The sequence below is a fragment of the Oncorhynchus mykiss genome, chromosome 18 (assembly GCF_013265735.2).
Source record: "Oncorhynchus mykiss isolate Arlee chromosome 18, USDA_OmykA_1.1, whole genome shotgun sequence".
Lineage (NCBI taxonomy): Eukaryota > Metazoa > Chordata > Actinopteri > Salmoniformes > Salmonidae > Oncorhynchus > Oncorhynchus mykiss.
The window spans coordinates 16,661,710-16,683,299 of NC_048582.1; the positions used below are offsets into that span (position 1 = coordinate 16,661,710).

Consider the following 21,590-nt stretch of genomic DNA (forward strand, 5'->3'; position numbering starts at 1 on the left):
TAAATGGTTGATTTAGGTGCAATCTTACTGGCAGCACTATCCTTGCCTGTGAAGCCCTTTTTGTGCAAAGCAATGATGACGGCACATGTTTCCTTCCAGGTAACCATGGTTGACAGAGGAAGAACAATGATTCCAAGCACCACCCTCCTTCTGAAGCATCCAGTCTGTTATTCAAACTCAATTAGCATGACAGAGTGATCTCCAGCCGTGTCCTCGTCAACACTCACACCTGTGTTAACGAGAGAATCACTGACATGATGTCAGGTGGTCCTTTTGTGGCAGGGCTGAAATGCAGTGAAAATGTTTTTGGGGGATTCATTTCATTTGCATGGCAAAGAGGGACTTTGCAATTAATTGCAATTCATCTGATCACTCTTCATAACATTCTGGAGTATATGCAAATTACCATCATGTAAACTGAGGCAGCAGACTTTGTGAAAATTAATATTTGTGTCATTCTCAAAACTTTTGGCCACGACTGTACTGTACTTAACTACATTTAGATAGTGAGTGATACTTTTACAGTGTAAAACAGAACTACACTATGTTTTGACAACGGTGTCTTACTGGATATAGTTGGTGTAGGACTTGTATTCTAAACTGTTTGTGTCTGCACCATTCCATTCTACTTGTATTCTAAACTGTTTGTGTCTGCACCATTCCATTCTACTTGTATTCTAAACTGTTTGTGTCTGCACCATTCCATTCTACTTGTATTCTAAACTGTTTGTGTCTGCACCATTCCATTCTACTTGTATTCTAAACTGTTTGTGTCTGCACCATTCCATTCTACTTGTATTCTAAACTGTTTGTGTCTGCACCATTCCATTCTTATTGTATTCTAAACTGTCTGTGTCTGCACCATTCCATTCTACTTGTATTCTAAACTGTTTGTGTCTGCACCATTCCATTCTACTTGTATTCTAAACTGTTTGTGTCTGCACCATTCCATTCTACTTGTATTCTAAACTGTTTGTGTCTGCACCATTCCATTCTACTTGTATTCTAAACTGTTTGTGTCTGCACCATTCCATTCTACTTGTATTCTAAACTGTTTGTGTCTGCACCATTCCATTCTTCTTGTATTCTAAACTGTTTGTGTCTGCACCATTCCATTCTTCTTGTATTCTAAACTGTTTGTGTCTGCACCATTCCATTCTACTTGTATTCTAAACTGTTTGTGTCTGCACCATTCCATTCTACTTGTATTCTAAACTGTTTGTGTCTGCACCATTCCATTCTACTTGTATTCTAAACTGTTTGTGTCTGCACCATTCCATTCTACTTGTATTCTAAACTGTTTGTGTCTGCACCATTCCATTCTACTTGTATTCTAAACTGTTTGTGTCTGCACCATTCCATTCTACTTGTATTCTAAACTGTTTGTGTCTGCACCATTCCATTCTTCTTGTATTCTAAACTGTTTGTGTCTGCACCATTCCATTCTACTTGTATTCTAAACTGTTTGTGTCTGCACCATTCCATTCTACTTGTATTCTAAACTGTTTGTGTCTGCACCATTCCATTCTACTTGTATTCTAAACTGTTTGTGTCTGCACCATTCCATTCTACTTGTATTCTAAACTGTTTGTGTCTGCACCATTCCATTCTTCTTGTATTCTAAACTGTTTGTGTCTGCACCATTCCATTCTACTTGTATTCTAAACTGTTTGTGTCTGCACCATTCCATTCTACTTGTATTCTAAACTGTTTGTGTCTGCACCATTCCATTCTACTTGTATTCTAAACCTGAACAACAACCTGCTCTGTATGGATGTGGTAGAATTAGAGATTGAGAAAAATTATTGAAAGATTGACAGAATGCAGCATTCAGTCTGATGACCATGTACAGCGTTGCTCCATTGACTGCTGATGACCATGTACAGCGTTGCTCCATTGACTGCTGATGACCATGTACCGCGTTGCTCCATTGACTGCTGATGACCATGTACAGCGTTGCTCCATTGACTGCTGATGACCATGTACAGCGTTGCTCCATTGACTGCTGATGACCATGTACAGCGTTGCTCCATTGACTGCTGATGACCATGTACAGCGTTGCTCCATTGACTGCTGATGACCATGTACAGCGTTGTTCCATTGACTGCTGATGACCATGTACAGCGTTGCTCCATTGACTGCTGATGACCATGTACAGCATTGCTCCATTGACTGCTGATGACCATGTACAGCGTTGCTCCATTGACTGCTGATGACCATGTACAGCGTTGCTCCATTGACTGCTGATGACCATGTACAGCGTTGCCCCGTTGACTGCTGATGACCATGTACAGCGTTGCTCCATTGACTGCTGCCTGACTTTATGTTGCCTGTTCTCCAGGCTCCAGGACAAGGCAGCAGACACCATCGAGTCTCTCCAGAAGGCTGGGATGAAGGTGTGGGTGCTGACCGGAGACAAGATGGAGACGGCGGCGGCTACTTGTTACGCTAGCAAGCTGTTCCGCCGCTCCACACAGATACTGGAGCTGACCACCAAACGCACCGAGGAACAGAGTCTACATGACGTTCTGTTTGACCTGAGTAAAACTGTACTCAGACAGCATGGTAGCATGACCAGAGACACCTTCTCAGGGTGGGTGCCGGGATCCCAACACACACACACACACACACACGTTTAGGTTAAGGGTTACGGTTAAGGTTCACTTTTGGGCTTAGAGTTAGAGTTAAGTTTAGGGTTAGGAGTTAGGGAAAATAGGATTTTGAATGGTTATAAATTGTGTCCCCCCACAAGGTTAGTTAAAGACTGTGTGTGTATCTCTGTGTGTGTGTCCCCAGTCTGTCTGCTGACTGTGTGGACTACGGTCTGATCATCGACGGGGCCACGCTGTCTGCGGTGCTGAAGCCCAGTCAGGAGGACTCCAGTCAGGGGAACTACAAGGAGATCTTCCTGGAGATCTGTAGGAACTGCAGCGCTGTGCTCTGCTGCCGCATGGCTCCCCTCCAGAAAGCACAGGTAGCCTAACGGGTCGAGTTATTTCCGACACGTTTCCACACCTATTTCTGACCAACATGACTTTGGTGTCATGTGATCCGTCACGGCTAGATTAAGTGAAGGAAGCACTGACACAGTCTGATGGAGTGTTGAGCTGGTTGATGTTTTACCTCTCTACTGGACTCCACTACCTCCCCCCCTCCCCACACCTCTGTTCTCTGGTCACCAATTAGTGCCACTCCAGACTGTTGCCCTTCTCGCTCTCTCTCCACTCTATTTCTCTCCGACCCATTATCTTTCTGTCTCCCTCTCTTCTCTCTCTCTCTCTTTCTCTCACATTAGACCCCACCTGTCATAGCAGATGTTATTTGGGACTGAGGAGTTACAGTATATTATATTCAGCTCTGTCTGACATGGCTGTCACTATCTCATACTGAGGAGTTCTATTGAGCTCTGTCTGATATGACTGTCTCTATCTTTACTGAGGAGTTATATTGAGCTCTGTCTGAAATGACTGTCTCTATCTTTACTGCAGAGTTATATTGAGCTCTGTCTGACTGTCACTATCTCTTACTGAGGAGTTATATTGAGCTCTGTCTGATATGACTGTCTCTATCTTTACTGAGGAGTTCAATTGAGCTCTGTCTGATATGACTGTCTCTATCTTTACTGAGGAGTTATATTGAGCTCTGTCTGAAATGACTGTCTCTATCTTTACTGCGGAGTTATATTGAGCTCTGTCTGACTGTCACTATCTCTTACTGAGGAGTTATATTGAGCTCTGTCTGAAATGACTGTCTCTATCTTTACTGAGGAGTTATATTGAGCTCTGTCTGACTGTCACTATCTCTTACTGAGGAGTTATATTGAGCTCTGTCTGATATGACTCACTATCTCTTACTGAGGAGTTCTATTGAGCTCTCGCTCATATGACTGTCTCCATCTTTACTGAGGAGTTCTATTGAGCTCTGTCTGATATGACTGTCACTATCTCTTACGGAGGAGTTCTATTGAGCTCTCTCTCACATGACTGTCTCCATCTTTACTGAGGAGTTCTATTGAGCTCTCTCTCATATGACTGTCTCCATCTTTACTGAGGAGTTCTATTGAGCTCTCTCTCATATGACTGTCTCCATCTTTACTGAGGAGTTTTATTGAGCTCTGTCTGATATGACTGTCACTATCTCTTACGGAGGAGTTCTATTGAGCTCTCTCTCATATGACTGTCTCCATCTTTACTGAGGAGTTCTATTGAGCTCTCTCTCATATGACTGTCTCCATCTTTACTGAGGAGTTCTATTGAGCTCTGTCTGATATGACTGTCACTATCTCTTACGGAGGAGTTCTATTGAGCTCTGTCTGATATGACTGTCACTATCTCTTACGGAGGAGTTATATTGAGCTCTGTCTGAAATGACTGTCACTATCTCTTACAGAGGAGTTCTATTGAGCTCTGTCTGATATGACTCACTATCTCTTACTGAGGAGTTCTATTGAGCTCTCTCTCATATGACTGTCTCCATCTTTACTGAGGAGTTTTATTGAGCTCTGTCTGATATGACTGTCTCTATCTTTACTGAGGAGTTCTATTGAGCTCTGTCTGACTGTCACTATCTCTTACTGAGGAGTTCTATTGAGCTCTGTCTGATATGACTGTCACTATCTCTTACTGAGGAGTTATATTGAGCTCTCTCTCATATGACTGTCTCCATCTTTACTGAGGAGTTCTATTGAGCTCTGTCTGATATGACTGTCACTATCTCTTACAGAGAAGTTCTATTGAGCTCTGTCTGATATGACTGTCACTATCTCTTTCTGCACAATAACACCCTTCCTTCTAGTTCTCCTCCACTGTGCTAGGAGGCTGAGGAATATGGGCTGTGATGTAATATGTACTGACATTCACATAGGAAGTCTTACTACTACAAGTATCCTCTCTGTCACGTTAATATACAGTGGTTAGGTTCATATAACAATGTCTGTAGGTTTAGTTCTAACTCTCTTTACAAAGATGGTATGGTATTAGACATATCTTCTTTAATGAATTATAGATTTTAAAAAACGGTTATCTCACTGATCCTGAAACGTTGTGTTGCCAGATTGTGAAGCTGATCAAATCGTCTCCAGAACACCCCATCACGCTAGCCATTGGAGACGGGGCTAATGATGTTAGCATGATCCTGGAGGCTCACGTGGGCATCGGTTAGTATTACCCTGTTCACTGTAAATGGACCTCTTTTCAATAAAGTTATTTGAATTTGAATACGATTTAGATTGGTTGATTTTATATATATATTTGAATGTAGTTTTATATATTTTTATTCATGTATATGACTCGCATAACAAATGGTAAAAGCGCTCAGTCATGTCCTCCCCTAAGGCATCATGGGTAAAGAGGGTCGCCAGGCAGCGCGGAACAGCGACTATGCCATCCCGAAGTTCAAACACCTGAAGAAGATGCTGCTGGTTCACGGACACTACTACTACATCCGCATCTCAGAGCTTGTCCAGTACTTCTTCTACAAAGTGAGTGTTTCCTCACTAAATGTAACTTAGAACTACTGATGATTAAGCATTAAAACATCATTTTATTTTTCCTCAGAATGTCGCCTTCATCTTCCCTCAGTTCCTCTACCAGTTCTTCTGTGGCTTCTCCCAACAGGTACATAAATGATGTTCCCCAAAATTGTTGTACTTTAAACCATGACTTTGTGGAGAAGTTTTGAATTGTTTTTCTCTGGTTAAGAATGCATGACAAATGAGTAAGATATAAATATTGTTTTAAATGACTGATCTTGGTTGTTCTCTACCATCCTGTCTCTCTCCAGCCGCTGTATGACACAGCCTATCTGACACTGTACAATATCAGCTTTACCTCTCTACCCATCCTGCTCTTCAGCCTCATCGAGCAGCACATCAACATGGACATCCTCAAGAAAGACCCCTCCCTCTACAGGTACACTACATGACCAAAGTTTGTGGACACCTGCTCGTCGAACATCTCACTCCAAAATCATGGGCATTAATAGGGAGTTGGTCCCCCCTTTTGTTGCTATAACAGCCTCCACTCTACTGGGAAGACTTTCCACTAGATGTTGGAACATTGCTACAGGGACTTGCTTCTTTTCAGCCAGAAGAGCATTAGTGAGGTCGGGCACTGATGTTGGGCGATTAAGCTGGCTTACAGTTGGCGTTCCAATTCATCCCAAAAGTGTTTGATGGGGCTGAGGTCAGGGCTCTGTGCAGGCCAGTCAAGTTCTTCCACACCGATCTCGACAAACCATTTCTGTTTGAACCTCGCTTTGTGCACAGGGGCATTGTCATGCTGAAACAGGAAAGGGCCTTCTCCAAACTGTTGCCACAAAGTTGGAAGCACAGAATCATCTAGAATGTCATTGTATGCTGTAGTGTTAAGATATCCCTTCACTGGATCTAAGGGGCCTAGCCCGAACCATGAAAAACAGCCCCAGACCATTATTCCTCCACAAAACTTTACAGTTGTCACTATCCATTGGGGCAGGCAGCGTTATCCTGGCATCCTCCAAACCCAGATTCATCCGTCGGACTGCCAGATGGTGAAGCGTGATTCATCACTATAGAGAACGTGTTTCCACTGCTCCAGAGTCCAATGGCGGCGAGCTTTATACCACTCCAGCCGATGCTTGGTAATCGGTGATGTCAGCTGTAATACTGCAGATTGTAGCTTTTATCAATGAAATTGCCTGCATCATTTCAAATCCCCCATATATATTTTTGTATACATATTTTTCCAAATATATTTCCTTTATTATTTTCCTCTAACCCTACCACCCCTCCCCTAATTGGAGTAAACTAATGGACAACAACACTTAGGCTTCTACTTCCAGCTTATACATACTATATCAATTATACAGACACAATGTATTTTACATTAGTTATATTTAGTTTGTTTTTAATCCCATCCTTCAGCAGAAGGACAGTTTTATTGCTTCTTTAATCAAAACAACAGTTTTCAGCTGTGCTAACATAATTGCAAAAGGAGTTTCTAATGATCAATTAGCCTTTAAAATGATAAACTTGGATTAGCTAACACAACGTGCCATTGGAACACACGAGTGATGGTTGCTGATAATGGACCTCTGTACGCCTCGGTAGATATTCTATTAACAATCGGCCGTTACCAGCTACTATAGTCATTTACAACATTAACAAATTCTGCACTGCATTTCTGAACAATTTGATGTTATTTTAATGGACAAAAAAGTGCTTTTCTTTCAAAAACAAGACATTTCTAAGTGGCCCTAAACTTTTGAACGGTAGTGTACTCCTGTTTACACCTGTCAGCAACAGGTGTGGCTGAAATAGCTGAATCCATTCATTTGAAGTTGTGTCCACATACTTTTGTATATATAGTGTAGGCGCTACCCACTAACTGCCTGTCCCAGCATGCAATAGTGTGATGTGCTACATTTCTGTAGACTGGTAGAAAATCTCACATTGGGAATGTTCCTCTGTTGATACTAAGCAGATAATTATAAAATCTTATCAACTCTTGGCAAACTGTGACTGCCATCTCTCTCCTCATATGAACTCTGTTACTAAACAACAGCCACATTCTCAAGATGTTGTAAGACGTTACAAGGTAATAATAGAATCACGTAGACACACTTGTTTGTGAATCCATATATACAGTGTAAAGCTCACATTGTTCAGTGGTGTTGCCAGTAAATGCTTGATGTTTTTGTTTGCTTTTCCTCTCTCTGCCTGGTGACAATCAATAGTCCATTTTCCTGCTAGCTACCTATGGGTAATTGTGTGGAAAATTTAGACTAACAATGCAGCAGGCAGAAAGGCATCTGACTGGTGTCAGGTCATTCCTCCATGCCTGGATTTGTCAGCTAACTGTTAAATCAATGCTGCCTTGCTCACAGTTGTGGTGGAGGAATGCTGTTTTAGCTCTGGAGACTAATAGAAAGTGTAATTGCTGTTAGCTTGGAATTCTTCTGGTTAAAGGGACAATTCACCCCAAAATCGAAATGTGTCAGACATTAGTATGAATTGAAAGGAATCTACAAATGAATGGGAAAACATAACCATCTAATTAAATCCCCAAATACATGGTATATAGACTAATGTAATGCAAGCATTATGCTCAGGTGTCTGGTCATCAGGACATAATTCAGAACTCCCTCCTATATTTACTGTATATAATGTGTACTGTAATGTTTCCTCTCTACAGGGACATAGCTAAGAACTCCCTCCTATATTTACTGTATATAATGTGTACTGTAATGTTTCCTCTCTACAGGGACATAGCTAAGAACTCCCTCCTATATTTACTGTGTATCATTGTTAGGAATTTTATGAATAATGACTAAACAATATTTACATTTAAATAGAACTATAACTAATTAAACTCTACCCTGTTTTACAATATCTGATTAATAATGTTAGTTCCTAAGAAAGAGGTTATGTAGCATGGATAAGGCGTAATTGGAAATGATAACCATTGTGGGAGAAGGAATGTATGTGTGTGTCTAAAGTAAGCAAAGAGGGTAATTAACCTATGTTTGAACCGACTCAGCTATAACTCTGTGGCGATCAAATAAGACAGCGAGAGCCCCTCCAGGTTTTCCTTATCTGGAACTGTCTGCTAAAGTGATAATAAACTATGGAGAGACTTCAGGAGTTAATCCAGATATAGTGTGTCAGGTATGTGCACTAGTGAGTTGGAATAAACTTTTGAACCTGCTTTGTCCTGGTCGAGAGGAGGCGATACATTTTATAACCTATGACGTCATATTTGATATATAAACTGTTGTACAGGGTTCTATGAGCAGCGCTCTCGAGAATAAATGCTATTGGCTAATTTTGGTAGACTGGTCTCTGTCTATTTTATGCAAATAAGGATCTTACAAATTCTTCGAAACAGTGATTTTAATTGAATTGGTTAATGAACACATATAGGAATTGTAAAATTCCTTTGACAATAATGTGTACTGTAATGTTTCCTCTCTACAGGGACATAGCTCAGAACTCCCTCCTATAATTACTGTATATAATGTGTACTGTAATGTTTCCTCTCTACAGGGACATAGCTCAGAACTCTCTCCTATATTTACTGTATATAATGTGTACTGTAATGTTTCCTCTCTACAGGGACATAGCTCAGAACTCCCTCCTATAATTACTGTATATAATGTGTACTGTAATATTTCCTCTCTACAGGGACATAGCTCAGAACTCTCTCCTATATTTACTGTATATAATGTGTACTGTAATGTTTCCTCTCTACAGGGACATAGCTCAGAACTCTCTCCTATATTTACTGTATATAATGTGTACTGTAATGTTTCCTCTCTACAGGGACATAGCTCAGAACTCTCTCCTATATTTACTGTATATAATGTGTACTGTAATGTTTCCTCTCTACAGGGACATAGCTCAGAACTCTCTCCTATATTTACTGTATATAATGTGTACTGTAATGTTTCCTCTCTACAGGGACATAGCTCAGAACTCCCTCCTATATTTACTGTATATAATGTGTACTGTAATGTTTCCTCTCTACAGGGACATAGCTAAGAACTCTCTCCTGCGTTGGCCCATTTTCATCTACTGGACCTTCCTGGGGGTGTTCGACGCCGTCGTCTTCTTCTTTGGTTCTTACTTCCTGTTCAACAACAGCACCTTCACCAGCAACGGACAGGTAAAGACACCGTCGCTGTGGCTACTGTAGTACTGCGTTAAAGAGTACAGTGCCTTGCGAAAGTATTCGGCCCCCTTGAACTTTGCGACATTTCAGGCTTCAAACATAAAGATCTAAAAGTGTATTTTTTGTGAAGAATCAACAACAAGTAGGACACAATCATGAAGTGGAACGACATTTATTGGATATTTCAAACTTTTTTAACAAATCAAAAACTGAAAAATTGGGCGTGCAAAATTATTCAGCCCCCTTAAGTTAATACTTTGTAGCGCCACCTTTTGCTGCGATTACAGCTGTAAGTCGCTTGGGATATGTCTCTATCAGTTTTGCACATCGAGAGACTGACATTTTCAGTCATTCCTCCTTGCAAAACAGCTCGAGCTCAGTGAGGTTGGATGGAGAGCATTTGTGAACAGCAGTTTTCAGTTCTTTCCACAGATTCTCGATTGGATTCAGGTCTGGACTTTGACTTGGCCATTCTAACACCTGGATATGTTTATTTTTGAACCATCCCATTGTAGATGTTGCTTTATGTTTTGGATCATTGTCTTGTTGGAAGACAAATCTCCGTCCCAGTCTCAGGTCTTTTGCAGACTCCATCAGGTTTTCTTCCAGAATGGTCCTGTATTTGGCTCCATCCATCTTCCCATCAATTTTAACCATCTTCCCTGTCCCTGCTGAAGAAAAGCAGGCCCAAACCATGATGCTGCCAGTACCATGTTTGACAGTGGGGATGGTGTGTTTAGGGTGATGAGCTGTGTTGCTTTTACGCCAAACATAACGTCTTGCATTGTTGCCAAAAAGTTCAATTTTGTTTCATCTGACCAGAGCACCTTCTTCCACATGTTTGGTGTGTCTCCCAGGTGGCTTGTGGCAAATTTTAAACAACACTTTTTTATGGATATCTTTAAATAATGGCTTTCTTCTTGCCACTCTTCCATAAAGGCCATATTTGTGCAATATACGACTGATTGTTGTCCTATGGACAGAGTCTCCCACCTCAGCTGTAGATCTCTGCAGTTCATCCAGAGTGATCATGGGCCTCTTGGCTGCATCTCTGATCAGTCTTCTCCTTGTATGAGCTGAAAGTTTAGAGGGACGGCCAGGTCTTGGTAGATTTGCAGTGGTCTGATATTCCTTCCATTTCAATATTATCGCTTGCACAGTGCTCCTTGGGATGTTTAAAGCTTGGGAAATCTTTTTGTATCCAAATCCGGCTTTAAACTTCTTCACAACAGTATCTCGGACCTGCCTGCTGTGTTCCTTGTTCTTCATGATGCTCTCTGCGCTTTTAACGGACCTCTGAGACTATCACAGTGCAGGTGCATTTATACGGAGACTTGATTACACACAGGTGGATTGTATTTATCATCATTAGTCATTTAGGTCAACATTGGATCATTCAGAGATCCTCACTGAACTTCTGGAGAGAGTTTGCTGCACTGAAAGTAAAGGGGCTGAATAATTTTGCACGCCCAATTTTTCAGTTTTTGATTTGTTAAAAAAGTTTGAAATATCCAATAAATGTCGTTCCACTTCATGATTGTGTCCCACTTGTTGTTGATTCTTCACAAAAAAATACAGTTTTATATCTTTATGTTTGAAGCCTGAAATGTGTCAAAAGGTCGCAAAGTTCAAGGGGGCCGAATACTTTCGCAAGGCACTGTATATGTTGGTGTGAAGTTATAAAAGGATCGTCTGATCATACTGCACTTCTCCAAGCCCATGTCAAGTGTTTATGTTCCTGCCGTGAAGGAGTGTCCAGGGATTGTGATGTGGAGTGGCTGATTGTGACTGTGGGTTTTGAGTGAGTTCACTGGTCACACACAGGTTGGATCGACGCTGTTTCCACGGTTTGTCAACGTGGAAAACATAATTGTCACCAATGTACATACTTTTCATCAAGTTTTGACCCCGCTTTTACCCACAATTCAACATGGACCTTTGAGTTCATTTGACATTGAATTCATGTTAGTGAACAACATTCTAAAACTTCAGTCAGAACAGCTGTCGTCTGTGGAAGGTGTGGTGATTTTAGGTAAATGGATGACATAAGATCTCATGGCCTGCAGATTCACCTGTGATCCTTTGCATAAAGCCATGACCGGATCTCCCATTCATATCTATGAAAGGAAAGCATGTTGAGTCTGCAGACATCTTTCTCTGTGCTGTTTCTCCTTTTATATCTCTTCCTTTATATCACTTTAACCTGTTGGATTGCTTTGATTTGCCTGTTTCTGCTTTATTTCCTTTGAATATCAGATGTTTTAGTTTTCTGGCTTCCAGTTCTTTCTTTTATTTTCTTCCTCTTCTTCTTCCTCCTCTTCTTCTTCCTCTTCTTCTTCTCCTCTTACCTTTATGTTGCTTGTTCTTTATGCTTCTCGTTCTCTCCTCAGCTAATGACAACCAACACACAGATGGTAAGCCTGTCCCTATCTGTCTGTCACCCTGGTTTAGTTTTAGTTGGACTGTCCCCCCCCCCACCCCCCACTGCCCGTCACATTGCGTAACCAAACCGCCCGTCATCATCTCATCCAATAGGTATCCCCTCATATCCAACCCCTACTGCCTGTATAGGCCAATGAGCTGTAGGTATATCAGTGTAGTAATAGTAAACCCATACTCCAACTCCACTCTTGTCTCGTTGTGTAGTTGCCGTAGTCCAGACTTCCTCATGTTGTTTGTGTGTCCGGTACAACAGTGGTTTCTGCTAGTAGACATCCACCATGGTGGGTGGTAGGGAACGGCTCATATTGAGTCCTTAGGTCAGGGTTTTGTTTCCGCCCAGCTTTAACACACCTGTTGTAGATAATCAACAAATGGTATTGATCTATAACACAATTGATCTGGTGTGTTAGAGCTGGGCTGGAACAAAAGCCTGTACACGCCGCGACCCTCCAGGACCAGGATTGGCTACCCCTACTCTAAGATGTCATCTCCTGTCAGAACGCAAGGCTGAAGACTGTAAGACTGGGTCAGGCATCAGGGTATTAGAGCTCAGGGTTCACACTGTTCCACCCGTACACTATAGACTACAGTATGCGACAAAGGAAATGAATGGCCAAGTACGTTTGACGGATATTGTTGTATAGGACATGTCAGGTTGGAAAACAAAATGACCGTCTGTGGAGCTGACTAGACTTCTATCTAACTTATTGTTTTGGTGGAATATTTGGCAGAAAAAAGGAAAGGAAGAAAACAGGAAGTATAAACAACACAGACAGAAGGAGTCTTCTATCACTGCATTTAATTGGCCCTTGCAGTAGTTTTAAAGAAGCAGCTCATTTTAAAAGGATAGTTCTCCCTCAGTCAAAGTTTGTCAGGTGTATTCATACATTGGGGGGAATTGCCCCTTTAAGGCCCCTTGAGGAAAGCAGGTGGGTTTATGTGTTGGTAGGTATCTTCATGTTGTTGACCCTCATCACCGTTGGTTTGGGTATTAGCATTCCATCAACATCACAAGCTATTTGAACGTACAGAACATGTTTTATTTGTAAAAATCTTTATTTTAGAGACACATTTAGGTCATTTCAGGTTATTCTGTACTTTAAATGCAGAATTAAGAGAAATAGTGCACATATTGTTGTTGTTTGAAGCAGCTTGAAAATAGTTGAATATCCATTTTCCATCTCTGCACTCGTTTGACTTCATATAACTGAATGAAAAAAAACATCTCTGGAAAATACAACTAAACTGTGTGATTTTGTATTGATTAATCCTGGATAATTGCTCATTTTAAAAGCTAAACATAGCAACAAACATATGTAGTAATGCAAAGGAAGTGAGTTAGTCCAGGCTGACTGTAATTACAGTAGCATACTGTCCTCTGAAATGGCTGCATGTCTAAATGTGTGATTTCTCTCTGTAATACCTTCCTCTCCACAGATGTTTGGTAACTGGACGTTTGGGACTCTGGTCTTCACAGTGCTGGTGTTCACAGTCACCTTAAAGGTACAGTAACATCCTACTCATCACTACCGCTAAGGCACTACTTTACAGTAACATCCTACCCATCACCACCGCTAAGGCACTACTTTACAGTAACATCCTATCCATCACCACCGCTAAGGCACTACTTTACAGTAACATCCTACCCATCACCACCGCTAAGGCACTACTTTACAGTAACATCCTACCCATCACCACCGCTAAGGCACTACTTTACAGTAACATCCTACCCATCACCACCGCTAAGGCACTACTTTACAGTAACGTCCTACTCATCACCACCGCTAAGGCACTACTTTACAGTAACATCCTACCCATCACCACCGCTAAGGCACTACTTTACAGTAACATCCTACTCATCACCACCGCTAAGGCACTACTTTACAGTAACATCCTACCCATCACCACCGCTAAGGCACTACTTTACAGTAACGTCCTACCCATCACCACCGCTAAGGCACTACTTTACAGTAACGTCCTACCCATGACCACCGCTAAGGCACTACTTTACAGTAACATCCTACCCATCACCACCGCTAAGGCACTACTTTACAGTAACATCCCACCCATCACCACCGCTAAGGCACTACTTTACAGTAACATCCTACCCATCACCACCGCTAAGGCACTACCTTACAGTAACATCCTACCCATCACCACCGCTAAGGCACTACTTTACAGTAACATCCCACCCATCACCACCGCTAAGGCACTACTTTACAGTAACATCCTACTCATCACCACCGCTAAGGCACTACTTTACAGTAACATCCTACCCATCACCACCGCTAAGGCACTACTTTACAGTAACATCCCACCCATCACCACCGCTAAGGCACTACTTTACAGTAACATCCTACCCATCACCACCGCTAAGGCACTACTTTACAGTAACATCCTACCCATCACCACCGCTAAGGCACTACTTTACAGTAACATTCTACTCATCACCACCGCTAAGGCACTACTTTACAGTAACGTTCTACCCATCACCACCGCTAAGGCACTACTTTACAGTAACATTCTACTCATCACCACCGCTAAGGCACTACTTTACAGTAACGTCCTACCCATCACCACCGCTAAGGCACTACTTTACAGTAACGTCCTACCCATCACCACCGCTAAGGCACTACTTTACAGTAACATCCTACCCATGACCACCGCTAAGGCACTACTTTACAGTAACATCCTACCCATCACCACCGCTAAGGCACTACTTTACAGTAACATTCTACTCATCACCACCGCTAAGGCACTACTTTACAGTAACGTTCTACCCATCACCACCGCTAAGGCACTACTTTACAGTAACATCCTACCCATGACCACCGCTAAGGCACTACTTTACAGTAACATCCTACCCATCACCACCGCTAAGGCACTACTTTACAGTAACATTCTACTCATCACCACCGCTAAGGCACTACTTTACAGTAACGTTCTACCCATCACCACCGCTAAGGCACTACTTTACAGTAACGGCCTACCCATCACCACCGCTAAGGCACTACTTTACAGTAACATCCTACTCATCACCACCGCTAAGGCACTACTTTACAGTAACGTCCTACCCATCACCACCGCTAAGGCACTACTTTACAGTAACGTCCTACTCATCACCACCGCTACGGCACTACTTTACAGTAACATCCTACCCATCACCACTGCTAAGGCACTACTTTACAGTAACATTCTACTCATCACCACCGCTAAGGCACTACTTTACAGTAACATCCTACTCATCACCACCACTAAGGCACTACTTTACAGTAACATCCTACTCATCACCACCGCTAAGGCACTACTTTACAGTAACATCCCACCCATCACCACCACTAAGGCACTACTTTACAGTAACATCCTACCCATCACCACCGCTAAGGCACTACTTTACAGTAACGTCCTACCCATCACCACCGCTAAGGCACTACTTTACAGTAACATCCTACTCATCACCACCGCTAAGGCACTACTTTACAGTAACGTCCTACCCATCACCACCGCTAAGGCACTACTTTACAGTAACGTCCTACCCATCACCACCGCTAAGGCACTACTTTACAGTAACGTCCTACCCATCACCACTGCTAAGGCACTACTTTACAGTAACATCCTACCCATCACCACCGCTAAGGCACTACTTTACAGTAACCTCCTACTCATCACTACCTCTAAGGCACTACTTTATGCTAGATGTTAAAGGGACTCGATATTAGAGAGTTCTACTGCTTTGATTTAATTACAAGTCGATGGTTTTCTCTACCTCTCTTTCTCTGTCTCTCTGTTTATCTCTTTCTGTCTCTTTCTGTCTCTCTCTCTGTCTCTCTCATTCTCTCTCTCTCTCTCTCTCTCTGTCTGTCTCTGTGTCTCTCTGTCTCTCTGTGTCTCTCTCCATCTCACAGCTTGCCATGGACACACACTACTGGACGTGGATCAACCACTTTGTCATCTGGGGCTCGCTGCTTTTCTTCGTCATCTTCTCTCTGCTATGGGGAGGCATCATTTGGTATGTTTTAGTATATCCTATAGCTTTCTGTTCTTCATGTTACCAGGGGAAGTACTATGTGTTTATGCAGATGTTATAAACATAGATATAGGTGTAATAGATCTTGTCTTCTCGGTCTCCCTACCAGAGGTATGTTTATGCAGATGTTATAAACATAGATATAGACAAAATAGATCCTGTCCTCTGTGTCCCTACCAGAGGTTGTACTATGTGTTCATTGAGAGGTTCTAGATGTATAATAACTAGATCCTCTCTCCTCTCCCCAGGTCCTTCCTGAACTACCAGAGGATGTACTATGTGTTCATTGATCCTCTCTCCTCTCCCCAGGCCCTTCCTGAACTACCAGAGGATGTACTATGTGTTTATTCAGATGTTGTCCAGCGGTCCGGCCTGGCTCAGCATCATCCTGCTCATCGTCACCAGTTTGCTGCCTGACGTGGTCAAGAAGGTCGTCTGCAGGGCCCTGTGGCCCACCACCACAGAACGCATCCAGGTGGGCGAGCGCACACACACACACACACACACACACACACACACATTATGCACAGAAGAACATGCACACATGCTTACATTTAAAATCAGAGGATTACATGTGCATTCTGTATATACGGTATATCATATATATATGTATCACCGTGACTTTAGCTGTATGCTGCCTGTGGATATATTCCAGGTCTTCTTCAAGTAAGTGAGCTGTTGAATCAGTGTGTAGTGTTCACTTCTTCTTCTCAAACAACTCATCTGGAAGGAAACACTGTATAACCTGTTACCCATTCTGAAAGGCTGAGAGTTGTCTGTCTGGATGTCTGGAATTTCTCTCACTACTGAATGAGCCATTTGTCTGTACTGTGTGCAGTGATTCCTCTAACCTCTCCCTACTGACCTCGGTTCACCTCGCCATGACCCGGAAGAGCTTCTAACACCCTCCTCTTTCCTCTTTCTGAAATAGTGATTGATGGTGAACATCAAGTGTTTTTTAAGATACAAAGTGTTCCTTTTAACACTTCTCTCCTCTCCTCTGTCCCTGCCTGCCCTCTCTACTGGCCTGTGTGACCTTTAACCTCTACCCTCTGACCCCTCTGACCTGGCTCTGTCTCCTTGGGAATGGCAGACAAAGCGGCCATGTCTTACCTCTGAGCAGTCCACCATCTTTATGCTCTCCCAGACTTCAAGCAGACTCAGTTTCTAACCCAACCATCTGACTAGGAGGTCAGGTGACCCTCTCTCAACCTATCCGCATGCCCTCTCCTCCCTCTGTGTCTCTGCATGGACATGTAGTGGTGAATGCTTACAGGTGCCTGTTGACTTGCATGTCCATGCCGTGCATTAAGTGTACCTTGAAAGAGCGTTGGTTAGAATGCTCATTCATAAATACAGAAACAATGTATCTGACATGAAACAGATATTTGAAGCCCCTTCAAAATGGCAAGTGTCAGTCTTGGTGTGTGTGTGTGTGTGTGTGTGTGTGTGTGTGTGTGTGTGTGTGTGTGTGTGTGTGTGTTTAGATCTATGTGTGTTGAGCGTGTGTATCTTGCTGTCCACAGCGAATGAGGGCTGATAGAAACTTTGATGGAGTTATGACCTACAGCCGGGACTCCCTGCTAGATGGGGAGGTTGCCCTGTCCACCTCAGAGGCCTAGCCTCACCACGGTAAAGACAGGAGGGACCGACTCTGAGTGCGGTGAATAATGTGGTGAAGAGTGCGGTGAAGAGTGCGGTGAAGAGTGCGGTGAAGAGCTGGATGAAGGGCTGGGGTGAAGGGCTGGGGTGAAGGGCTGGGGTGAAGGGCTGGGGGGGCACTGACAGGCTGTCTAGTCCCAGATGAAGTTTTAAGCATTATGCCATCAGTCTAAGAGTTGTTCATTACCCTAATGAATTAAATATGTTTCCTGGTAAAGCTATCACAACTAGCTTAACATATCAATTAGGTGTTATTCTCTTTTTGAATGCTGAATGCGTTTATCATCAGTGCCATAGCAATTGTTTTGTGACAGCGGAACAAGTACTATTTTAAAGTAGAGCACTTACCCCCTCCAGTGTTTACAGAAGGTACTGCAGCCTGTGTTTAGTAACGAGCTCAAGGTAACACAATCGGCATCAGCTAAATGAGTAGGATGTCAGGAGATGCGTGGCTCCCCTGTAGTGTACTAAGTCTCTGGGCCAGACCTCTCCTTAATTAAACCATGTAGTCCGTCTGTTTAGCCTGTGAGGCTAGACTCCTTTCGATCTATCCCAAAGTCCCAACTGAGTTAAGCAGAAGGCTCACACTGCTAGGATCTCCCTCCCCTGCCTAACACCATATGGTCTGGCTTGGGCCCTGTTCCTATACATTTAGAATACATCCTGAATTTGTTCCTCCACCTAGAGGTAGTAAGCACTGAATTGTGTATGGCTGGATAGGTGAAAGTGAGGTTTAGAATCTAGCTTTCACCAATCCACAATAGGTTTGATTGATGTTCAGTGAGTCCAGTTATAAGCTCGGCAGAGTGTTTGTCTGAGACTGAACAGCCGTATTCACCTTGATGTTCTCTGAGGACATGCTGCATGCTTTGACCGACCGTTCACTTCTTCAGTTTTGCTCCCTGACATCTTTTGCTAACAGGGTCTGGTGTGTTTGTGTTGATGTGGTTTTGGGGTAGGGGTAGTGGTGGGGTTTGTCGTCTTCTGGGTCCACCATGTGGTCAATCCTGGTTCTGGCAGACAGCAGAGTGTTGTATGCAGGCTTTTGTTCCTACCCAGTTTAGACTCACTGGATTAAATAAAATGTTTTTTAATTAAAGACCACGATAAGTTGAAATAGTTGAAATGGTTGAATCAGGTTAATGCTGGGCTGGAACAAAACCCTTCACACACCACACCTTTTGAGGACCTGAATTGGCTACCACTTCCCTTGATCCAGATAATAACTCCTCTGTTCTCTCCCTCTTTCCTCTCTCTCCTCCCATCTCTCCATCCCTCCCTTACAGAATGCAGACAAGCTGTATAACGGCCAGCTATCGGAGTTCACCCCGCTGGCATCTCTCCACGCGCCCACGCGCAGGAGGGCCGACCACCAGAACCCCATTCCCAGAAGGTCTGAACCCTTCACCAAAAAACTCATGTTTACCCACTGGAGGAGCGGGCCCGACTACTGCACTTTCACCCCACTCCTCCGATTCGCCGGCAACTCCCGTCACTCTGGGGCTGGCTACGCCCACAATGGGGCAGGGCCTGAGACCTCGGTGTAGTCTAGAGTGGAGTTTAGTCTGATTTAGACTGGAAGTCTAGACCAAGATTTCAGTGTTGAGTGGTCACTGGAACAATCTGTCCTCTAGACAATAGATACCTAATCTAGACACTTACAGTTACCAATGTCATTGTGAAAAAGCAAACAAACACCAAATACACACAGAAGGACGATCCACATGATCCACAGTCCTACGGCTGTGTTGTGTTAGCACAAGGAGCTGAGTGAACTGAACAGTCTTGGCTCCAGGCAAGCAGTGCCTGTGGATTGGTGGAAAGGGCCTTGGCTCCACCCATTAATGCCTACTGTGGGTCAGTGATGATGTCATTTGAAGTGTCATAAAGCAGGGATGCCCAGTATGAATGGAAGATGTTCAGAGGTATTGCATGTGCTTTAACTGACCACACTTTCCTGTTTTTCTTTTGTCTTGTCTTTTCCTCTCTTCCTCTCTCTTTCTGTCCTGCTCTATAGAACAAACTGGTGTTGCCTCTGTGCATATCTCTTATCCAGGAACACCCCATAAGACACTAGTCTTTTCCAGTTCAGTTGTAAGTGGCTAGGCCGTGATAGTGGTTTATCTCTACTGGACTAGAGACAGTTCTGTGTGTGTAGCATCCCGTGTCATAGACTGTCCTTGTGTCTACTGTGGAGTGATGTGATTATACCTCCATTCCCCCTTGTAACCGTCCCATTTCCTGACATGGAAGCTGAGGCATCCTGCCTCACGTAGTGCTAAGGACCCACAGTGGGAAACCAGTATGCATGGGAATCCTTTTCCGCCTTAACATCTACACAGTGTTTCCTTTGAAATACACAGTAGTCTGGAACCAAAGGCTCAGAAAATACTTTTTCAATGGCTTGCCTTGCTGGTTATTGCCTTACACTGAGACTGGGTGGGACAGAGGAAGGTGGACAGTATTAGATAGGAGAGAGAACCTACTTTGTTTCTGGGCTTTAACGTTGTCCATGTAGATATCTAACATCTCTCACACTCAGATCTGAAGCCTTTAAGAGCAGTGGATCTCTGTTACAGAAATATAACATGTAGAATGTAGACATTATGCTTTGCTGCTTTGCTCTGTCCCTTGGCATAAAAAATATAGAACATACCCATAGAAGTCTCACACGATGCGTGAGAGCCTCATGAAGGTGTTATAAGAGTGTTATAATTCTATCACAAGAGTCTGTCAGGGGTCTTAACATCTCATCTGTCACTGTGTGCTCTCTCCCTCCCTCAGATCTTCTCTGTTTAATTTTTGCATGTTTTTTTTTTTACCTCTACCGTTTCTCCTCTTGTTCCTTTTGAAGTGATGCTCGTGTGGATCTGTCCTCTCGAGCCTCACTACATCTCCTCCTCCTCACTGCTGCCTCCTCTCATCCTCCACTCCTCCTCTCATCCATTCACTCCTTCATCCGGTCATGCATCCCTCCATCCGTCTCCTAAGAACACAGTCTGTGTGGTGGGTGTGAGGAGAGATAGAACGAGAAAGGGAGATGGAGGGGGGACTGTACCAAAACCAAGGTTTTTCTAGACACATTTAGCTGCTTGACAGTAGATGTCTTGTGGTCCTGTGGTGCATTGTGGGATCAGTTCAAACCAAGAGGAACAAAAGTATTTGGATGTCCCATATATAGATAAGGATGTTGTTATACACTGTGTGTGTGTGTGTGTGTGTGTGTGTGTGTGTGTGTGTGTGTGTGTGTGTGTGTGTGTGTGTGTGTGTGTGTGTGTGTGTGTGTGTGTGTGTGTGTGTGTGTGTGTGTGTGTGTGTGTGTGTGTGTGTGTGTGTGTGTGTGTGTGTGTGTGTGTGTGTGTGTGTGCGCGCGCGCGTGCGTCTGTTTCATTGAAAGCAGCAATGATATTTAAGATGGCCGTCTGTTATTAGGTGGTATTATGAATCTTCACTGAAATGTAAAGACACTGAACATTACACCACAGTCAGAACTATAACACTGGACATTACACCACAGTCAGAACTATAACACTGGACATTACACCACAGTCAGAACTATAACACTGGACATTACACCACAGTCAGAACTATAACACTGGACATTACACCACAGTCAGAACTATAACACTGGACATTACACCACAGTCAGAACTATAACACTGGACATTACACCACAGTCAGAACTATAACACTGGACATTACACCACAGTCAGAACTATAACACTGGACATTACACCACAGTCAGAACTATAACACTGGACATTACACCACAGTCAGAACTATAACACTGGACATTACACCACAGTCAGAAC

The 21,590-nt window shown here is 43.1% G+C and overlaps 1 protein-coding gene across 6 annotated transcripts in view; it reads left to right on the top strand.

Annotated features, from left to right (window-relative positions):
• The window catches only part of LOC110495683 (probable phospholipid-transporting ATPase IH), a 69,429-nt gene extending 48,061 nt beyond the window's left edge, over positions 1–21,368 (top strand). Inside the window, exons 18-30 of one of the 6 annotated variants that reach the window (XM_036952046.1) lie at positions 2,342–2,593; positions 2,797–2,974; positions 5,053–5,155; positions 5,334–5,479; positions 5,556–5,615; positions 5,782–5,909; positions 9,506–9,641; positions 12,038–12,061; positions 13,527–13,592; positions 15,995–16,098; positions 16,426–16,591; positions 19,065–19,171; positions 19,796–21,368. In XM_036952046.1, coding sequence (XP_036807941.1) covers positions 2,342–2,593; positions 2,797–2,974; positions 5,053–5,155; positions 5,334–5,479; positions 5,556–5,615; positions 5,782–5,909; positions 9,506–9,641; positions 12,038–12,061; positions 13,527–13,592; positions 15,995–16,098; positions 16,426–16,591; positions 19,065–19,171; positions 19,796–19,847 — 1,522 coding nt within the window. In that variant the 3' untranslated portion in view covers positions 19,848–21,368. Of the gene's footprint in view, positions 1–2,341; positions 2,594–2,796; positions 2,975–5,052; positions 5,156–5,333; positions 5,480–5,555; positions 5,616–5,781; positions 5,910–9,505; positions 9,642–12,037; positions 12,062–13,526; positions 13,593–15,994; positions 16,099–16,425; positions 16,592–17,209; positions 17,308–17,642; positions 17,749–19,064 lie in introns of those variants that run through there. The other 5 variants (XM_036952048.1, XM_036952047.1, XM_036952043.1 and 2 more) reach the window with 5 other exon arrangements.
• The last annotated feature ends 222 nt before the right edge of the window (positions 21,369–21,590 follow it).